We start from the raw sequence: 23,320 nt of genomic DNA, 5'->3' as shown, positions 1-23,320 counted from the left end.
AAATAATTGACGAGCAATCATCTGAAAGCAATTGTGATAATCTATTCCTTATAAGCTAACAAACAAGGAGTAGAGGTGAAAGAGATTTTGTACACGTATAAAATGATTCTGCGTAAATCGAAATTCATGAGTTGCCAATAGATGATAAATTTAACTCATTATGTAATCTCAATCGATAATTTTTATTATTACGTTGCATTTATATTGATTACACAAAAATCCATTTTGTAAAAATTTATAATCGTTATAGCGTATTTGAGCCTGAGAAAATTACAGTCATTAGATGAGATTAGATTCGATTGTCATAGATGGATGTAATCAATCGGTAATCAAATATGACGGTAACAGAAAATTTGTGCTGAAAATCGCTCGGCAAGTTGCTTCAATTCAGTAGAATTCAATAGCGATACGTTTTTACATTTAATGTTACGTTATTAGTCAAATTTTGCGAAATATTAATTCGCATTTAAGGTTTTGAATGTGGAATTTCATGCAAGAATGCGATGTGTGATAACTGGAGATTGATTATTAGCTTCAATTTTGCCTCGAAATTTTTAATCCATGATCCACAAAAGTAGTAAAACTTGTTATATCACAATATTCTATTATTTTGTAAGTTAATTGATTTTTTATCTGCATTAACATTTAAACGATCGATTTTAGATAAAAGAGATAAAACAGAGAGCGAATAAAGCGAGAGAGAGAGAATGTACAAAAAGAGGTGGGAGTGGCAACTTAATCGATTGTACAATAATAATTAACCGCCGCTTTCGAAAGCCGCGCAGTAATTATCTCGAAGTGATTATCCATGTTAATCTTGCAGATATTAATCGCAGATTAGCATAATCCATTTTCGCTATCCCTTGATTCTTCGACATCGTTATTGCTTTTTGCCTTCGTATTGCTCAACAAATTGAATCAGTCGAAACGCGCTATCCACCTTGGTTCGAGGCTACTTTCCATCAATTTTCTGGACGGATACACACAATGACGTGCTCGATTCGTTTATGTAGATGCGACTTCTGTCTGGCGAGCAGATATAGGTTTCATCTCTCATAAAATCTGTTTTTATTGCCGCTTGGTTGAATCGACTCGTAAAAGACTTTCGCTTCGACGCACAGCATTGACGGAAATATTTCTTCCTTTAACATCGACGCGTGCTCTCGATCTTTTGTTCGTAATATCAGCAAGCTACTTCTGGACTTGTGTGACAAGTTAGCATCGCTTATAACAATATTGTTAAAAACTTTTTTTGATTCGTATAGCTTTTCTTCTCTTAAAAGATTTATATACGTTATAACAGTCGTTTTTCTCTTGTTATAAGGATCTCGTTAGGGTCAGTGACTTTTCGTAGCGCGTTTCATTGTCGCGGTTCGATTATCGTTTCCACAGAATTGTACAGCAATGCGGTGTTGCTTAGAAACGACGCTCACAACACGGAAGTCGATATATATAGCCGGCCGTGGTATATAATTGACAACGAAGATTCCTAATCTTATGTTAGATAGTAGACCAAGGACGCTGCAAATATAGTTGAAATCAAGTTCGTCATTAAATATTTATGTACATTTAATATAGATATCTCTCTCTCTATAAGTGATAATCGACGCGTATCTTGTAAAACAACTATCGATATCTTCAGAAATCTCTTTCGAATTAACACCTTCAATGTAGAAATAATTAGACATGTTTTTCAATCTATACTTTAACTCGACAAATGATATATGTATATATTTTGTAACGATTGAAAAATGTTGCTATTATCGTAAAGATTCTTGCTTTAAGTTTATACAAGTTTCAGTTTCTTTTACGTCGGTCTTTTTTATTGATTTATATTTTTGGCTTTAAATTTAAAAAATTTTCCGAGATATTTTCTATACATATGGAAATTATCTACAGAATTTCCATCCGCAAGTGCGTCAAATGATAATTGATATATCGAGGAAATGTTCGCAGATATTGTATAACGTAATACCATACAGTAAACATATGAGTGAACTTCCTTTTGCCCTGCGATAGAGTTAATGTAGGACAGCTATCGGAATCTTTGCTCAGAAATGTTCAACGCGCGTGAGTTGATCGAAAACAACGACACGTTGTTCACTTACAACAGCGAAACTACTCTTTGCCTGGTATAACTCATCGCGTTTTTAGTGGAATCGCACCGCTTCGTCGCGTCATCTGCTTAGAACGTATACCTTGTCATCTGACGATTGCGCAACAACTCTCAACACCGAAGACAATATGTAACCGTGTTGGACCGAGGGATAAAAGTGATAAAACTATAAGAGATAATTTTTGCAAGGTGCAAATAATGACGGAACACTGAACGATTCCGTATCTAATCGCATATAATTTCCGATTTCTGTATATTATAGTCTTGGACGACAGAGACGTTGTGGAATTTTAATTTCATCTTAACGCGCGCTTGAAAGCGTGTGCCAAACTGTTAATGCGCATTGTGAACAAACAGCAAAAAGAAAAACAGATTATGTATTTGCATTTTTAGCATTACCGCATGTCCTAGCTCTGCGAAATTGTAAAGTAAATGCTATTGAAATGCAGCTTTATATATATATATATATATATATATATATATATATATATAATGACTGCAAGATATTCTATATAAATATTTCAATTTTTTTTACTATTAAATATATAATTTGGAAAAAAAAATTTAGTATAAAAAATTTTATAAAAACAAATTCTTAAATAATGTTACCAATTATTAATCAAATATCTTTTCATAAATATTAAATATTGATCGAAACAGGTCAGGCTTTTAAAGATATTGGATATAGATATTTACTTACAAAAGTTTCAGAAATTGATTTATACGAGGGAATATACGATATTCAATTATCTTCGCACGATATAATTGGTTTTTTTTTTAAACTCGATATCCTTTGATAATTTATCGTTTGATAATTACTCATCATAATTACTTACGGTCGATTCATCTCCGGTTTCCTTTCAACTCTTGCGCGAATTTTTTTTCGTTTAATGCCGGTACGTCGTGTTAATCGTATCTTAAGTACGTATTTTGATCCATAATGTCGTTTCTTGCGAACGTATTCGGACACTAAACTCGCAATTGCAGAACGTAATTAGTCATTAAGTAGCAGTAAATTGCGTAAGACGTAAAGCTCACTTGCAAGAGGCGGAGTTTACCACGATCTCATATGACGTTTTCCGGAATGTCCTCATTTTAGAAATTATATTTCTTATAGCAATAAAGAATATGATCACCATTATCTCCGTGGTTTAAGAAAAAACATGTCTTTTTTAAAGGCTCATTATCTTTTGTGTTATGGGCGGTTTACAAGCGCGCGCATAACTGGCAAATAAATCATACGAGTACGACTGCGAGTCGAAACAATGCGAATTGAGGCAATGCGAGTCTATAGAGTCTAGAGTTCTCTTGGCGTTTACGACACGTTTACCTTTGTTGAGTAATCTTTCGAGAACTGAAGAATTCTGAGCATAGACGGAAAAAAATGTTAATTCAATCGCGATTACAGTTGCCATACACATAACACGTACGTTGTTGCTCTTGTTTTAATATTGAAGGATCTCACGAAACGTTACGAATCCTTTATCACTTTTAATCTATAGACTCTAGACTACATATGCTATTGTGTAAAGACAGATTAAGTATGAAGCTTGAGAAAACCATGTGTTTTCCCTCTCTCATTTTATATAGGTTATTCCTTATTAATTTACTTTAATAATATTTCGTAAAGTTGCCAAAAAAGTAATTTTTAAGAAGCATGAAAGAATTTCAAAATTATTTCAAAACAAAACGCGTGCTTCGGAATACTTTTGTCATTACGAATGCATATATGTAAATATGTACGATAAATGTCAACCTTGCATATGATGAGAAATGCCACTCACTCGCGTTGGTAATATGCACGTGGAGGTAACAACGCACCGAGTCGAGACGACACGTTTCATCTTGCATGATAATGCAGCGAAATTGTGCGCGTGAATGTCGTATTTATCGCATAGACGACAAGTCATTACATCGTGCGGAAATAAAGAGGAAAAAAGAATAATAAGAAACACACGTTACTTTTACTTTCGACCGTATTTACTTCGGAATTAGGAGGTCTGAATTGCCGCGTTGGAAAAAGCAAACGTTGTTTCGTCAATCTTCCTTCGGACGAGTTCTTAAGCAGCGAAATGGCGATTAACGTGAAACCGGTTCGGTTCAGCTGGGTTTCTCAGAGATAAAACTCGCGATTCTCTTTGAAGCACGTGTTCTTAGGAAGACGATGCGCTCAGTTCTTTGTCACTCGGCCTGTCCATCTGGAGTGTTTCGCTGTCTTCTCTCGCGGGTTTCTCTAGTGGGCACTCCAGGCAAAACCCGCACATTTAGATGCTAGATGTTCTTGGGTTTTTATTTTTTATTTTTATTTGAGTCACCGCACAAAGTTTAGCAAATTTCATCCGTGAAGCTTTAATTTCTTCGGAGTAATACGTGATTCACGACGAGTTATGAAAATTGCGCGTCTGAATATTTCAAATCTTTTTGTAATAATTTTAATTTTTTATTCTAACAGTTTATTGGTTCATTCTAATCTTACTTCTAATCCCATATTATTCGAGTTATTAAAATTATTATTAGATACCATTACCATCATTACTATATATATATATATATATATATATATATATAGTATAAAACAGAGTAATTTACGTAGGAAACTCCACATATTTATAAATTATGTTTTATATATTACATTGTACACGAGATACATTCTCCACCACATTATATTCAGTTATATTATACTGTGCTATACCTATTAAGCCGAATTCGAATCGGCAAGCAAACAAACGCGAATAACCGCGAATGAATAGCTCGTTTGTTGGTCTGAATGCGACTTTACTAATCATCATTTGAAGTGATATTAATAATGTGCATATATATTATGGATCGTTATAGATGTATTCTGTGAATGATCTTATATTGACGTACGAATTTATTATCGATTTCTCATTTCGTGCAATTTTATGGTTGCATCACCGAGTACGTGATATTACGCGTCGTTCAAGCGAAAGCGAGCATTTTAGCGCCATTCGGCATCTTAAAAGAAAGTTAAATCAATATGACGTTATTGAGGTTTTTAGCCTTGTTACCGAAGAAAGCAGGATGCGTGAACGCATGATGCGGCAAGAATAACGCGTGAAACCGGTTATTTTTAGTAATGGAGGTATTCGAACATTTATGCCATGCCGCTTTCTCGTGCGACTTATCCATGCATGTGTTATCTAACTGTAAAAATTGCTATAGGCTGCACGCATACGCCATGATAATATCGATTGTCTGTGCGCGGTCCTGTTATCATTCTGTACTCTGCACGAGAGTGCAATAAACTATATACATATATGTTGCAATGTCCACTCTTCACTGTTTCATTTGTTTCATTTTACGCGATATATTTGATTCTAACGAACAGTGGCCTACTCTACTATTGAGATATCATGCAAATATTGCAAGTAATCTTGCTTGTGTTGTTACATTATGATACGATCATGTTCCGAATCAATGATAGTTTGCTTTCCTTAAGTCTTCGATTTTAATTCTATATAAATGCACTTGGAACGAAAAACGAATTAATTTATAGAGTTTGGAAAAGAAAGTTATTGTGAATAGTCGAATTTTGTAAAATTTTTCTATAAAATTATTCTCTAATAGTTGATTATTTTATACATATATCAAAGCAGCACATGTTTTCATGAATAAACTGCTGATGCTTTTGAAAAATTGAAAAAGTATCTTTAAAAAGTAATTTTCGAGGATATCACAAATAAAATGTAAATCAAGCTCTAATGGTTCTTATAAAAATATCTTGATTAAATTAGAATATTAATTTGTTTTCTCGTTAAAAAGAACGAAAGGAATGTATAATCAATTAAAATATTGAAATTAATCTAATTTATCCGACATTATATCCTGCAGATCGATGTCAAATAGATGAAATCGCCTGCACAGTTTATTTTTTGTGCTCTACATCGCTGCGGTAAAATCGGTCGCTTAACAATTTTCACTTTATTTTATCGAATAGTCTAATAAATTATTTGCCCACCGGCTCAACGTTTATCCGCGGCACGCGCGCTTTTACTCTTATCCTCGCCGGACGATTTATTCCGCCGATTACGTGCTTTACGACAACTTTCTCTGAGGACAAGAGAGGAAGCGAGGATAATCGACGAGATCGAGGATTCGCGCGAAAAAGAAAGTCTATCGGAATTTCTAGCGAAGAGCAGCGCATTATACTGTAAACGCGCGCGCGTATACAGATTTTTCTTTTACGAATTAACCGCGTTATACTCTATTCCGTTTTATGCTTGACGCGAACCGCGATGACTCTGCGGCTTTCAGAGAAATTGATTTCGTACGATCGATTACTCTGAGAGCTGCGTGGAACTGATGGAAATTCTGATTCATCTCTCGCGGCCCGGATGATTTCTGTACGTCATCGGTTCGAAATTAATAATGATAGTACATATTGCATCAGCTGAATATATAGACAATTATTTCAAGATTGGGAAAATTGAAAAAAGTCAACTTAAAAATATATTGTATCAATAATATGATTTACTTTGATGATACACAAATTCATATAACTTATATACTTTTTTACGGGTCATTTTTTTAGTATATTATTTACGAAATTAGAATATAATTGAAGAATATATTGAAAAATATATATGTGGTCAACATCATAAATTGTAAAACACTTGAAAATAGAGTATGATGATAACGTGTGCCGAATGTAATATCTTACGCAAAGAATCCACAGATGCATACGCCAAAGAATCACCAGAAGTGAATGATAGATAATTCAAGCTCTTTATTTACGATTTGATATCTCGGAAAATAGGAGCACTGCGAAAATCGCGCGTCATATTTACGTAATCCATGAGACGTCTCGCGCATTGCACGTACATTCTAATCGGTCGGAAAACTGGTTCGATCAATAAACTTGCCGAATCATCGGCGGTAATCGCCGCGTAATCCTCATCGCGCATCCTCGCGTTATTCCGCGTTCACAATTGTGCGGTTAAACGGCCACGTGCATCGGGGTACTTGTCTCAGCCGAAGGTGGAACAACTGCGTGAGAATCGCGAGTGAGAGGTCCTCATTATGCTGCTCTCGTGATTGCGAACAATTCTTTCTTTAGAAAAACTTAACGCCGGCCGCTAGAAAACGTTTTTCGCGGTCAACGTTTGATGTCTTGAATGATTCGCGAAGTAACTGTAAAATACAACGAAACGCATGAAATAAAGAACGATTTACGAACTACTTTATTTGTACGGCTAAAAATTTCTCTGACAAACCATCTCCGAACTCATCCTCCATGAGTATTTTTGGAAATTTTACCGCTTCGCGATATTTGTTCCGCAGAATCCAAATCTGTCCGAGCAAACAAGCTCTTTCCATAAATTTCCATAATAAAGACATGTAGGACGCCATTAATAAGATATGAAAGAAATGTTGAGACGTAATATTGTGAATAATAATATTATGCGATTAATTAAATAACTGATGCGTTATTAATGAATAAAGCAGATGATCAATGCGGCTATCTGGCTAGTTGGACATAGTAACAAAGAATAAAGAATGTAAACGAAAGTGTAATTTCTAATACGATTTTTAATATTTTGATATATTTATTCCTTGCTCGTATCTCTTATTTTATTCCTTTTCTTATCTTCGAACACGATACCGGTTTTGGCAACTTCATGTTACTTGCATAAATACGTATAAGAAATGAGTAAGATTCACAAGAGTTTACGGGGAAGAGCAAATTAATGCGCGCAATAAATTTGCTCCAAATGCCGTTTATGATAAAAGCTCAATTTACATACAGTACTGCATATATATCATAAGATTTATGCGTGTTGGCCATTTACGTATTACTATACGTCATAAGATCTGCATCGTCGGCTATTGACGCATTATACTGCATCATATATAAAATGCGGTGTTGATTGTTATGACGTAAAAAATATAAAGGGGTGATTATTTATAGCGTATTGTACTTACGTTTATTACGTCGCCCAATGAGTTAGTATCTAATAGAAGCGGTAGATAAATGACTTTCAATCATAAAGTGTATCGATAAACAACAATTTTAACTTTTAGAATTAAGATAAAAGAGGTGTTATCGTTAATCCACAGAATTTTAAAACGAGTTAAGCGTTTTATCATGTTAGGTATATATAGACATCTAATTAACTTATTGATAATCTTTTTAACGCGTCTTAAATAATTGTTATCAATTTGATGTAATGTTAATTTAAATTACAAAAAAATAATTGCTATATTAAAATCTTGTAAAGGCTAGCTGTGTCAGAGGCGGTCTGTCTTTTATGAGCATTTCGCGTGCAAATATTGACACGTGTGCAAAGGCCAGACTTTGATTAATTCAGGTTGCCGATCACAGTCGAATAGACTGAGAAGTATAGTCTTCCGGTCGACGATACGCTCTGCAATGGGCATCTACCGGATGCTCGCTCGATTATATCCGTAATTCTACTATGGCACGTAAATCGAAACTATTATAGGAATATGACATATTATGTATTCTAAATACTTACATTACAGTTCTATAATACGTAATCTTTACATTCATATGAGTGCTTTTAATATTCTAAATGAATAAAACATCGAGAAATTAACACATTGCTTAAAATATATAGAATAATGAATAATTGACGTGTTAATTAAAGTATATAATGTTGCGTTGTGCAGTATTTATTTCTGACGCTTGTCACTTATTTAATGCTGAATAATTGTGTGAAGCAATTATCATTGTCGGTTTATTTAAATAACACTTTACGAAATTCTTTTTTGTAGATAAACATTTATAAAGTTTTAATAATACCCTAGAATTACATGGATTATTCCTAATAAATCTTAATCGCATTTTTCTTAAATTGTACAAATACATTTATTTATCCTGGATAACAATACAGTTTTTTAAATCCTTAAATTTATTGTTGTATATATATTTTATTAATAATTTTTTAATATTATGAAGCATGAAAGACTTTAGAACAGTTTTGAGCTAAATTAAACTGTCGATCTAGGCTATTGTTGTTCAAATGCGCGACATTGATTTTCCATTCTGTATGCAGCGAAAATGCGTTTGCAGGGTATATCCCGCGTATGCGCACGTGTCGGCGATGCGCGTCATGTGAAAAGAGAACACGTCGGATGCGTTCAAGGTAATTCGCGCGTTTTATCGTTAAACCGTGGCCAGGCACCGTGAAAGATGCGCAGAAAGTGCTATTCTCGCCCTTTCTTGACGACGTCAGTAAAGAGCCACGCGGTTTAAAAGTTTCATCACCCTGGTAACGCGATATTAACACGCTGACGAAACATGCTATTGTTCTGTATTTATACGCACACCAACGTTTAAAGATGTATATTAATTCAGATTTAGTGCAGATAGTAATAACATAATAAAGTACAGATAAACATACAGCAATTGTTTATGTTTGAGTCTTAAAAAAATTGTTCTATGGTAGAAATTATCGCGGCGTATAGGGATATCAATAACGCAACTGATGTCAGTCTGTCTACAAATTTTAGATTTTAATTATGATTTTTTAATGGTAATTTATACGTTTTTATATTTACTCGTAATATTATTAATGTTGGAGCTTTACATGGACAATTTGAATGCAAAATATTTATTTTTAAATACATGTTTATTTTATAATAATTTGACAATATATTATGCATTGATATTTTAACTCTATATAGTGAAGAGAAAAAATAAATATAATGTCTGAAAAAATAATATGATATTAATAATTTATAGGTTTTTGTGTCTGAAAGATTTTTGATAACGCTCATTACCCGTTATACCGGTTGCGATGTTATCATCGTTTGTCCTAAACGCCATTACAATTTTATTCCGGGACAAGTCCTCTTCCCGTTTTGTGTCGTGCGCAGGTGAACACTTTGATAATGCGAACGTGCGCGTCATCTTGAACGCGTGCTTAGGTTGCAGTTAATTAGAAAATCGTGACAGAGCGACTACGCCGTCTGTTGAAGAACTTTGTTGTCATTCAAGGCCTTATTTCATATTAATACATTTGAAAATATATCAACGAGTATGCATTATTATTATTATTATTATTTTGTTGTAGCGTTATATGTCATCTTGCATTAAAATATTATTATAATTTTAGAACGTTACCTATACATCTCTGAGATGCATATATTTCTATTGATTTTTTTTTCCGTTCTACTCTGATATAGAACAATTTCAATTTTTCAACAATATTTTTAAGTCAAATTTTTTGTTTTATAATTATAATTCACTTCTGATAATGTTATATGTTGTATTACATGTAATATATATGTATAATTACCGATTAAAATGTGGCTTGCGTGATATACACCCACAATATAAAATCTTAAGTTCATATTGCATGACATCAAACGTAGTAGAACACTCGTGTGGAATTCATCATTAGATAGTACGAACAACGTGATTTTTTTTGTTCTTGTAATCTGAATCATTTTCATGACGCACACGATGACGCGAACGTGACTATAGAAGATCATTTTGACTGTCTTGAAACTGTCAGGTTTCACGTGTGGATCATAATGAAGCTGAATCGTGCTTGAACACCGAAAAAAAAGAAGTAAAATAAAACGTTTAACGGTGTAACAATTCTTTCATGCGATTTTCAGCTAATGAGGTTAATCGAGACGTAATACGTCATTAACCATAACGGAGCAAATCCGTTGCTTATCAGCTTTTATTTTACAGGTATATTGACGTATTTGCGGAAGAATCAACAAATATTTGATAAATAAACTATGATTGGTTAATTCTAAACATATTTTAATTCATATTTAGATATTAAAGAAACGAAAAGATTTAGTCAAATTAATATAACATATCTGATATTAAAGCTTCCATTATCCGAATTGTGTTATATGTATATATTCGTTTCTGTGTTTCTCTATTTTCGCTTCACACCAATTTTCAAAGGAATACCGTTGACACCCTTGAAAATGCCCACGAAGACTTTGAGTCATCAAGGTTAATTTGAGAGAAGGAGAGATTATCTTCTTTCTCTCTCTCTCTCTCTCTCTCTCTCTTTCTTCCTCTCTTCTATATTTCGAGGTACAGCTACCTTTGGAGCAATCGTCTCTATACTTGCGGAACGTGCACTAATTTTAGTAACGTGCTGTCTGCTATGCGTTATAACGACCGGAATATCGGGATGTAAAGAAGACCGTTGCTCGAGATGTACATATAGTCACATTGGAGCATAAAGGATGATTTTTTTTCTATTGTGCAAACTCGAGTAGATTAGAATCATCAATCTAGGCAAACACGTATGGAGTATGTTGGGATAGGTTTCGCAAAATCAGAAATAAAATAGACAAAAATACAATATTATAAAAGAAAAACGAAATAAAAAACAGAATAAAGCGATATAATAAATAACGATAGAATCATCTATCGTTGAAATTGCCATCATTGAAATTGTCAATCATTGAAAGAATCATTGAAACGTGTGATAAACTGAAAACGGATCGACTCAGTTAAGGATAACTGGATTATTGGAGACGCGAGAGAAGAGTTCATGGTATACAGGGTGTCTTATTAGATTTACGTGAAACGAGATGAGAATTTCTATTAACCATTCGTAGACAAATTCTAAAAAAGACGTTATTCTCTTTCTTCTCTCTCAGCTATTACTCTTATTACTCGTGAAATTGTTCTTTTTAGAAGAAATCAGTCGATCGTGGGAAATCGACGAAAGCGTCGCAATGATGACACATGAAACGCGGTTTTATATTACACGAGTGGTGAATCTATATTCGAAAAAAGTCCGATCGCAGGGTTCTCTCTCAACTTTTTGCTACTCAGTCTTGCGCAGCGTGAAATCAACACAGCGGGGTCATATGTTCGCCGCCACTTTCCTTCGTATTTATGACTTCATCTTTTCTCTTTTGCATATAGATATACTCTCGGATATACTTTCCCACTCTCTGTCATCATCTTTGTCTTACAAGCGCGGTGTTGTCTGTCTTTATCGAAGAAGCTAAAGTAACATATTCATATCTTGTAACTATATATTACAGTAAACCTGTCGAAGATCACAGCCGCGCTTATTATTTCGGCTTTTACATCGGCCAATTTCTTTAAAAATGTTTTTGTTGCTCGAAAAAGTCACTGCGAAAAATATCTCTCGATAACGTTTTTCTTGCAATTTATTACTCTATATATTTAAAGTTGTTGAGATTTTTTTGAATCAAAATTGGAGTGTTACAAGTAGTATGTTATTGAGATAGAAAAAGCAATAATACATTTCAATTGCTTGGACAAATAAATGGAAGCATAGTGTAGTTTAGAATAAATTGCAAAAAAGTAATGTTTTTACGACTGAAAAATATGAAAATTATTGCGTTTTATTATTTAAGATTACGAATTTATGCTGATTCGATGTGGTATTTTATGCAGCGATGTGAAAACGTTTATATTCAACAGAAAGTTATTTAAATCTATTACTTTATTGAAATGACTTAAGACATCTCTAAAAGAAGATTGCATGCGAGTAATTTTGTCGTTTGTAAGCTATTTCCTTAAAATAGCTTCTTGTGGAATATCCACTTATCGACATTTCACAGTCGCGTCTACAGACCTACATCAGGTTTTGGTCGGACAAACTGTGTTGTACGGCCTCTTCCGTGTCGTTGATCATAATTTAAGGTCGCGTGAGTAACGTGATTTCGATGCGAAGATGGTCAAGATAGGACAATCTTCTTTTCTCTCCCCCTCACTTCCTCCCACATACTCCATCCATTCGTGTACTGGAACGCGAATATACTCGGTGTACTAACAATCGCGCATTCTAGCTCTTTCTCGGTCACAGACCTGTTGAACAATTTAAAACTTCTCTCTTTATAAAAATATAATAGAGATCTCCCGTTTCGCAATCTTTGAAGAATGTGCCGTTTCTTTCAGTTCAATTTTTTATTATTTGCGATTCAAAAACAAAGGGCATCTATGTATGTAGAGATAATAGGTATTATACGTGTGTATTTTTGAAATGTAAACGCTATTGGTTTTGGCTGTCACAATTATTTCGAGACTATATTTGTTCAGGCATGAGTATTTTATTTTTACTATTCAATTCTGGACGCAACGAAAAAATGACGATAAATATAAGTAAGATCGATACCACAAGCCATTCGACCGTCGCGAATTTGGAGGTGTGTCGTGTAATCAGTGCGGAAATATCGTCCGCCGATTGCGATTTTTTTGCACTCCGTACTCGCATGTGTAACGGGTGATACCGGTACGCGACACACTTCGCCGGCTTACAGTCGCGAATCGCATTCGGCCCGAAAGACCTCTTTGGCGTGGAGGAATACGCGGGAGTGACAATCGCAGATGTAATCTCGGTTGCAAGGGGGGCGCGGGGCCGTGCTGCGACGATGGATCACCGCCTCGCTGAATGCATCGCCTGGAGAAGTTCTACGGGGTGTACCGTCACGAAACTGTACCGTCTTGCATCTTGTACATATATAGTCTTAGAATATAGCGAAACTCTTATACGCATTTCTTCTGTGAGAGAGTCCTTCGTTCTTAACATTTAAAAACATGGACGCTTTCAAAAAGACACGGGTTTTTTAATAATTTTTTATCTTAAATTATATATACTATTCAAAATGTACTTGTGTATTTTGTAATATATTTATAATGTCGAGCTGCCAAAATTGCAGGTAATTCGGAGTTTAAGATGACCGATCGAAATTCACGTTTATAAAGTCAACTCGATTATGTTGTCAACATATAAACACGATGTGTAACACATGCGTGCACGTGACAATATATAATACTTTCCGCGACTCATTTAACAGCCTACTTTTAAAAGCCAACATTGCCAATCGTGCTGCAATAGTTTTTTCAATTGTAACGAAACCATGCGCATGCATGCATCAGCTTTCATAACAGTACACCCCGTATATGCGCTCACACGCGGGGGATACATGCGTGTTCACGATGAGCGTACTTTATATCGAATGACGTCACCAGCGACCGGCTCCATTCGTATTTGTTCGCGAGATGGTACGTGCAGATTTTGACTGCAGGTCACGTTTGCGCGGATTTTATGAACTTTTAACGGTGCCGGTGCTTGCAGCTCGGGTCATCCTTATCTGCATTGCTCTCCGTATTATTCTCTTAAAGATCAAGCGTTCGGCGCCAGTCCAATTTGCGAGACGCGCGCTCTCGATTACGATCTAGCTATTTGACAATCGGAGAATCGAGAATCATGCGTGCCGCATGCTGATCTATGCGAGATCATTATTGATGTAAGGCGTTCAAAAACCGAAAAATTTTTTGATGGACTTAATAACTATATATTTTTTCTATAAATCTCTGGTGCTGATATTTAAATATTATTTTTAATATAATTCTCTATTGTGTTAATCAAAGTTTAATAAACTTCTCGTGTTCTTATTCCATGCATATTTTAAAAATGATACGTAATATTTTATGAAATGTTACTTGTTGTAAATATTGTTGTAAATATATATAAAAATAGATTCATTTTTTTTTCTATCTTTTTTATTGTTGGCGGTTTTTTTTAAGTCGAGCAACAGAATCAAATTATCAGTAAATTATCGTTATGTGTCGGTTCCGGCTCGACCGTTCTGACCGCAGCAACGTGGTTATGTCATCGTTTTCACGATGAACGATGCATATGCAATAACGTCGCGTCCGACGATATTATGTTTTACGTTGCTTATGCCAAGAATACGTAATATAATACACAAACCGCGTCTGATAAGCGCACTATACTTACAATTAGGCGCACGGCCGATTATTTATCGATCTCGGATAAAGGAGCCGGTCTCTTGATTTCTGTTGGTATTTGTTGCACTGCGGACTCTCGATTAGCTCCAACGTAGCCCAAAGTTCTTCAGGAGTGTAGTCACACGTAATGTCACTATATATTAACATAAACCGTATTTACATAAACACTATTTACCTCGACGTACGGTACCGCATATTACCGCGTCTCGAGACTTTGATGAATCTCATAAATCGCCATATATATATGCGTAATATTACTCGACGAATGGCATACGTATAGTGTTGTGCAATATATTAAAAATCATATAACGATAAACTAGATAATTAATATATTTTCTTTGTTACTATACGTTGCTTGGAAAGAGAATAATATTGAAATTGCTTTTTAAATTATTGACAATTTCGTCTGATAATTCCGAGATCGTGCATCGTTTATTAGGATTTACGCGGAAAATAATTCTCTTCTATATATATCGAATCCGATAATCGTTCGTGCGTTCGAGGAAGAGTACTTACTTTCTTAAGGAATTTTTGTGATATCGAGAAACGAGGTAATCTTATATATACGTATTTGGAATATATATAGGTCGACACGATTATTACAATTATTATACCATTCTGTCTAATCGGAAAATACACATTAAATAGGTGCAGGTAATTATTTATAGCAACAAACGCGGCTATTAAGAAGCTATTTCTTCCGACTCTAAATAAAAGTAGGTAATATATACGCACGCAGAGAACATGGAACCATACTACGACGCGAAAACATCCGCAGACACGCGCGATAAACACGGAACGGAGGGTGCGTGCTCCACGAGCGCGTCTCGCGACTTCCACGAATTTCTCTCGTGTCTTATTGCAAATATACGTATATAATAAGGAGGGTGCGACGGTCTCTCTTTGCGCGCGCTAATAATATCGACCAGCTGATATATATGTATAACTGGCGTGCGAGCAAAGCGGCTTCGACATGCGGCGGGTCCGCGCGGAGATCCGCCCACGTATATCGTCATTTCGTTCTAGAGCTTAAATCTCCGAGAGATGATTTCAGTATTCCGTCGGTTCTCTGCCTAATCGCACGCACGAGCCGTGTCAGCGTGAACACGGCTGTTCGAGCTGTTCGCTCGAATTATTATCCGCGTTAATAAACGGACCTTTAATGCGCGATCTCTCGCCCGGTGCTCGGAATTATCGGACGACGATTCTTTCTCGACGACTAACTAGTAGCAAACCTATTTAGAAGCGAGAATCATTTATTTATAAGAGATTTCTGATCTTTTATCGAGCACCGCGTGACTTTACGAGTATTGAAAGCGACGGAGACGAAGTATTTTCGGGGTACAGCGAGAAATCCAGGTGATCGATCTCTAGGCTGTTATCGTCCTCTCCCGAGTGCGCCATTACGGAGAATCCTGAGGGGAACGCCCCTGCAACATTCAACGCAGGGGTACCGGTGATATACCTGAACGACGGCTACGTCGACAGGTAAAGATCGTTTTGTTAGAGCAAAGTTGGGGTCCCCGTCTCGAGATTAATTCTTTTCACCGTGCTACCTCCGCACAGATGCCTCGATCTTATCCCGATTTTCTATAGTGGCGTCATCAGCTGCTGTTGTAAATGCCTCCGGTATATTCAAATCTATTGTCAATGATCGAAAAGTTTGTTTCGCCGCTGGTTACGGAAACACCTTTTTTTATTGAAACAATGACTGTAGATGTGTTAGAAATCTTTGAATTTATGTCAGGTAGAAAAAATATGCGTGCGAGATTATAATAGGACGTGTGATTCAATCGAATTATTGTATAAAAATTAGCTATATATACATATATAGAAAAGCAATTATACTTGTAAACATTTTTTATAAAATAAGTAAGGTTTTTTTACATTTAATTATTTATATCTTAATTAGGCATCTTTAGGTAGCATAAATTTACACGTGAAATATGCATAAATGCAATATATCAATATTTTGCATTTCATTATGTTCAATTCTTATCTATTTTTAATATTTACAAAAACACAACAAAAATGCTCTCTCTTGTCTTTTCATTTTTGTTTTGTAAATAAAAAATAAAAAATTTGTATATTACAAAATATTTTTTGCAATGGGCTTAAATGATCTCGATATTCAAATTCTATATTCGAATTTTTTTTCCTAATTTTTTTTTATCATGGAGTATTTATAAAGTTCAGTATATTCACTAATGAGCTTGATATTCATAATATCCACGGAATATCCCGCGTGCTGTATGAAAATAGTAGTGAGCACCGCGATGTGCGTTCGTGCCAGCGACGATACTTAAATGTTCTCTCGAGATGCGCGTGTTAGTTTCCCCTTATTCCAGCCCGAGATCAGACGCGCCGGCGTTATTTGAGCAGGCCGTCGCAATTTATTTGGCCGATCATTCTCGTTAATTATGCAGTTATGCGCCGCGCGGTCGAACGAGCCGCTGCGCGAACGAGCCCGCGCGTCTATCGTAAAGCGTTGAACGATTCACAGCCTTGAAAATCTTTAACGGCGACTAGGGCGAAATTCCGCGTTAGCTATACGTATAGCGGCTGGCTGTGTAAAAAATCCCAGTACCGCTGTAAAATGCGTTGTAAACTACGTTTACGACGCAAAGTGTCTTCGCGCGATACTTACTACGAGTCTGTTTAACGTTTTGCGAATTGCTCGCTTGCTTAACAATATATGTGTGTGTATATATATATATATATATATATATATATATATATATACAATACGTATACACACACGCGCGCGCGCACGAATGCAATATGGAGTGTATAGGACGATCGTGCATCGCGAGACTTCCTTCGTAATTAAGATCGGTCCTGGTAATTGGCCGACAGTGAACTAAACGTGAGACCTTGCGATAATTTTTGATGATAAAATTGACAACTATTATAAGGCAGTCAGATAATAAGCAGTCACTGTACTTTGTCATTATAAAATCATTAGAAAGCTATGAATTATCACTCATGTAGTGTGATTGTTTTTTCTTTGCTATAAATTGAGATCGCAATTCTTGTAATTTATTACGAGCGAAGTTTATTGCTCTTTTTAAGATAAGCCTTCTTTTTAAGATAAAAACTTGTATAGGTACGAGATCTAATGCCGACTATAATTAGATATGTGATGATTAAATTGTTAGGATATATATATCATTTCTTCAATGTAAAAAGAAGATGAATGGATTAACTCAGTTTTTCATTTATATGATAAAGTGTGTTATCAGAGTAACTTAAATTGTACGTTAGAGATAGACGGTAATAATTTACAGGTAAAATATTCAAATTATTTTTTAATACAATCTAATACTGCCAAAAAAGAATGATATTAAACTGTCACTTTATCTTTTTGATTATATATCTTAAGAGCCTTATTTTTTGTAGATATATAGATAATAAACTATTTTTACTTTTTAACATTGGTTTCGTTATCTTTGATCAATATTAGACAACTGCGTGTCCATAATAATTGGCAATAAATTGCATGTTATTAAAAATGCAGTGTTCTGCAAACGATAACATATTTGAATATATTATTTCAATTTGAGTGCGTTTTCACTTGTGGTTTGATAACATATCAGATAATGAATCTGAAATTACGAGAAATACTCTCGTGTTCTTCAATATTTCTGTTAAATTAAAGGAAGCTGCTTCAAGTTTGAGAACACTAAGTTTATTTTCCATCAGTTTTGTATAATACCTCGCTTAATAATTTAATCTGTATTGATTGTGCGAGACTATCGAGTGGACTAGTAACCAGAAGGCTGATCTGATCGGCTTTACAGTGAATATTGAGAATATTGAACGAGATTGACTTGGCCCAATTTGTTAATAAGCTCGTGCGCGTAATTGAACCGGTCACGGTAAGATAATCCGGTCGTGTGAAAGTATCGTCGTGGCTCTCGATAACATAATTAGAGAAGCATTAAATAGCGATATCTGCCGATTTTGATAGATATATAGACGATGATAGATTTTCGTCCTGGTTTCTCGACGCGCATTTGCTCGTTTATCATCGTCGTTTTCATCGTGATTAGCAATTATATGTATACATTTATGATTTTATTCTGGAAAATACATAGATGTTGATAATTCCATTGATCTATATTCTTAATTTTCTTTTATCGATAAAAGCGCTCATTTATTTTTGAGATGCCATTATAGTTTATGTTACATATACTATAGCATCTCTCAGAAATAAAATCGCGCATTTATCGATAAAAGTGCGCGTTCAGAATACGGGCCATTGTTTGTGGGAGAGAGATTGGTTCATTTAAACCGAGCAATAAAATAATATTTAATATGTAATAAAACGAAATTTTTTTTATCAAATCGGCGAACTTCAGGAAAATTTTGGTGTGCAAAGTTGAATAGAAATTGGTGATGTTACTTAAATAAAATTAAATGTTTTTAATCTTTATTCTTAATATCTACTATATTTTTTTAGTTAACATTTTATCTGTTTAATTTATTTTTTTCATATTGTTTTATTTATTTATATTCAATGTAATTTTTTGTGTAACGAGGAGCGGAAATATTATCTAATATTTGAACGTTGTGAAAGTCGTACGCGTTTTTTATTAACATGATTTGTATTCGTACTTATTTATGTCTCAAGAGTAGTAAGGACAATAGAATCAGTTACGAAATGTAACTTTAATATAATATTAATGTGTGTGCGATCGTGGAGATGATTATTCGCACGTTGTACATACAAATATATTGCGGTAAATAAAGTGATATAGATACATTGCGTGTGCTCACATATTCCGTGGTAAAGTCTCAGCGGAGAAACTTCCTATTGTAGCGCACAATAGCGGAAGTTCGCGTATTCTAAATGGCATGTGTGCGTCGTCTGGTCAGTGGTCATTATCATATGAAAATGTGTGACGGTTTACTTACCATGAGAAAATGGCACCGCCGGCGGTAATCGCGATGCATACACACACACACACACACACACACACACACACACACACACACACACACACGTAATTTAGACACGCGGTTGTCGTCGTGGAGGAGATTCTGTGCGTACGTATATACACATGCGATACGTGCGTGGAAAGATGCTCGTCTCATTACACTATAAGACAGTTGAGTGAGCAATCGTTGGCGGTAATGATGAAGCGCGGCGTAAATATGTAATAAAGCGTTTTATTCGCGCGACGTTAATTTACGGGTGAAACATGTGAAATAACGTTTGCGGGAAGAACTGGCTGGAGTGTGGCAGTGCGTCGACCTTTCGTGCATTATATTTGTACATGCGTGTATACGCTAGATTCGATTTGTAGATTAGGTGTGTTCTCATGAAGCAATCTTGCTTGGTCGATGCACCGCGAAGCGCCATGAACGCATTTCTCCCCAGACGATCTCACATAAATATTTATGATTGTATTCTAAGCAAGTACCTAATTAAAGTAAATTAATTGATGACAATGTCGGTTAATGTGACTGCTATATAGTGACACAGTAAAGTCAAAGTGGCTTCAATACGAGATATACAAGGCGCCTTTTGAAACATCTGATTTTATCTTTGATACATTCTTCGTGATTATTTTGGAGATGGTATCAATTGTGAAGTGATTGAAATAATAAAAGATTGCGATCGAACAGCAACATTTTATGCTTCAGTTATAAACACGAATGGGGGACTCTTTGAATATTTCAGTGATATATTCGTCGAGCACGATTTCGCGTATCGGGCTCGTATATCGGTCTTATAGTCGATCATGTAGTAGCTAATTAATTGACTCGATAGTCTACCGCGAGCTAGATACTAATTGCGGCACCCGCAAAATCAGCTGAGCGCACGACTAAGACGATTAGTGTTTCAGTTATCTCGATGCTTATAGATTAAAATCGACAGCTGTCTGGAACTATCAAACTATAATATACACAAGAAGTTTTCGTTTATTCCCTTATCAACCTTGTTTCAACGTTCCTTGAACTTGGTTCAACACTTCTCGCTGATTTATAATGAATAAGACGTACCATACTTATTACTAGATTGTATCAAGATAAGAGTGCGATAATTTTTCGCTTGAGAAGTCTTACGTGGATTGAATGCTGCTTTTGTTATTAAATTTAATATTTTTTTAAAATTATTGAACACTGGGGCAATATTCTATTCTGATTCATAGCGGGAGCATTAGGAAAATGTTGCCGCCAAATAATTTTATTCATGTTTATAAAAATCGGCTAATCAAAATGAACGATTGTATATTAATTATATATATGCTGCACATGTGTGTATATGTATCGATATATGTTGATGCGCACAGATAATTATAAAGAAGATAATTATTTTCCTATAGACTTTATATCAATCTATATTTCTCGATTAATAATTTTATCAAAACAAAAGCGAAAGATTCGATTAAAATTGAAAGTCTCAATCATACATGATTTCCAATCAATTACAATTTTTAAATATTTTTTTGACGTATTAAATTATTTCGCGGTTATAAAACATTGTCCTGTATTGAAGTAACGACTATTTTATTTGCAATTGCATTATCAGAACAGCTTACTGAAGTATTACTGTTTGTTATTTTTGCAGTCTGAGCGAATGTTACTTCGCGGGCAAGGGCGCAGCCCTGGTTTTACCGCCGAACGAAAGAGCTCGCCCCTCGAGACGGGTCTCGGCGGCAGGATGCGATATCCAGCAACACTTACAGTCTATGTTCTACCTGTTGAGGCCCGAGGAGACTTTGAAGATGGTGAGTACAAAGGGTTTTCGAAACAAGTACCTTTATTTAAGGAAATTACACGTAATTTTCTTGGCATAAACTTTATACCATATAAAATTCTTCGTCTTGTATCGCAACTACGTCGATTTGTTTTCCTAAAATAGCGTGGAGGATTATCGAATGTATCTCACAAATATATATATCTCACGCGTATCTTCCGCGCGTCATCGAGGATTACCGTATCGAGGGACAGCAGATTGAGCAGACGCGTTCGAGCGCATCGTATAAAGCGCGACTTGTTACGCGGATACCAAAAATATTTCCGATTCCGAGAATTGGCAATTGCAAATTGGCAACGGTTTCGATGTTTCGCGCGGCGGAACGGCGCGAGCGTCTCGTCACGGGGTTTTCGCGTTCGTGCCGCGCTACCATCTCTCGTGCGATTTATGGCTTGGATTATGCGGGATAATTTCGCGCGTGTGTTTCGGCGTGTTTTCCTTGAAACGCGGACGAACCGTGTGTCCCCAATTATGCGCGTTCGCGAAATTGGCAGCTCTCTTGCCATCGTTCGCCTTCATTGCTCGCTTATACTTGCTCGCTCGCTCACTCGATCCGAGCGCACCGAGATTTCTCGAATTAGAGCGGGGCTTTTTTTACCATTCCGCTCGGCCGCCGCCAAGACACCGAGGAAACTCGTCGGAATCGTGTAAACAAGCAGGCATACCGGGTACGCTCTATCTGCCGTCGCGCAGTCTTGAACGGGGCGAGGAAGTTGGCAATCGCTATTATCTTGAAACGTGCTCCGACATAATAACGCGCGATTTCACAAGTCGATCTTTTTTGTGTCTTCTTTTTATCGCGTAAAAAAACCGAGTAAATTAGTCGAAAATTTTTAATCAATGAGAATAATATACGTGTTGATAAATACGCAACGGAAATTTTTTTAGTTTAACCCTCAGCTTTAACTTATATAGTTTTCTTTTCTGCAAATAATTTTTATCTCTCACGACCTCTTGTTCCTGACGCCTTATTAATTTAAGATATGCATGGTAGATATATATTTATTGTTAACTTCAGCTACATAGCCAAGAAGTGAAACTTGGTTTACAAATAACCTTAATTCATTCATCCTTCCATTAATACACTACTATCCTAACTTACAAGTAACTATTGCACATATTGAAACACATTGACTTTCTATGTTTTAATCCAACCTTCTTTTTCGCTCTTTTTTCTCTAACGCTGACCGTTCTCTATATATAATCTTAACAATATCTTTTTTTTATGCTGCCCATTTCATCATTCCAAAGCCTCTCTATAATTTTTCTTTATTATTCTTAACTAATTCTATAAACCAATTTTTTATCGCTTCGCATTCTGATACATAATGATTCGCGTTATCCCTACCTTGTTTACAAAACATACAAATACCTCTCTTCTTTTTCACCAATACATATTCGCGTCTTCCAAATTACCACATCTTAAGTTTACCAGTGCTCTAATAATTTTGCATGGTAGATATATAGACAGTTTACGTGACTTATCTGCATGAAAATGTAAATTATATTTTGTACCTCAAAGACTCGTGGTGCGAACACTGCGAACTTGGGCAATCAGAAGTTGCTGGATTTTTTAAATGACGCATATATACTCTTACTTTTTATTGATCGTGTATGAAGTATAAACACACACGCGCATATGCTACATAATTAATGCCCGCGGGGTTAATTAATGCACTTCATC

The 23,320-nt window shown here is 35.4% G+C and overlaps 1 protein-coding gene across 5 annotated transcripts in view; it reads left to right on the top strand.

Annotated features, from left to right (window-relative positions):
* Ssh (Protein phosphatase Slingshot) overlaps positions 1-23,320 on the top strand; it is a 111,757-nt gene that overhangs the window by 30,024 nt on the left and 58,413 nt on the right. For 4 of the 5 annotated variants that reach the window (XM_077411246.1, XM_077411244.1, XM_077411243.1 and 1 more), the window contains one exon: positions 21,448-21,607. In XM_077411246.1, coding sequence (XP_077267372.1) covers positions 21,448-21,607 — 160 coding nt within the window. Of the gene's footprint in view, positions 1-15,936; positions 16,359-21,447; positions 21,608-23,320 lie in introns of those variants that run through there. The other variant, XM_077411245.1, reaches the window with a different exon arrangement.

This window comes from Temnothorax americanus, unplaced genomic scaffold (assembly GCF_048541705.1).
Source record: "Temnothorax americanus isolate GAGA-0224 unplaced genomic scaffold, ASM4854170v1 Scaffold3, whole genome shotgun sequence".
NCBI classification, from domain to species: Eukaryota; Metazoa; Arthropoda; class Insecta; order Hymenoptera; family Formicidae; genus Temnothorax; species Temnothorax americanus.
The sequence above is the reverse complement of the archived record's forward strand: the minus strand, read 5'-3'. Positions and strand labels throughout refer to the sequence as shown.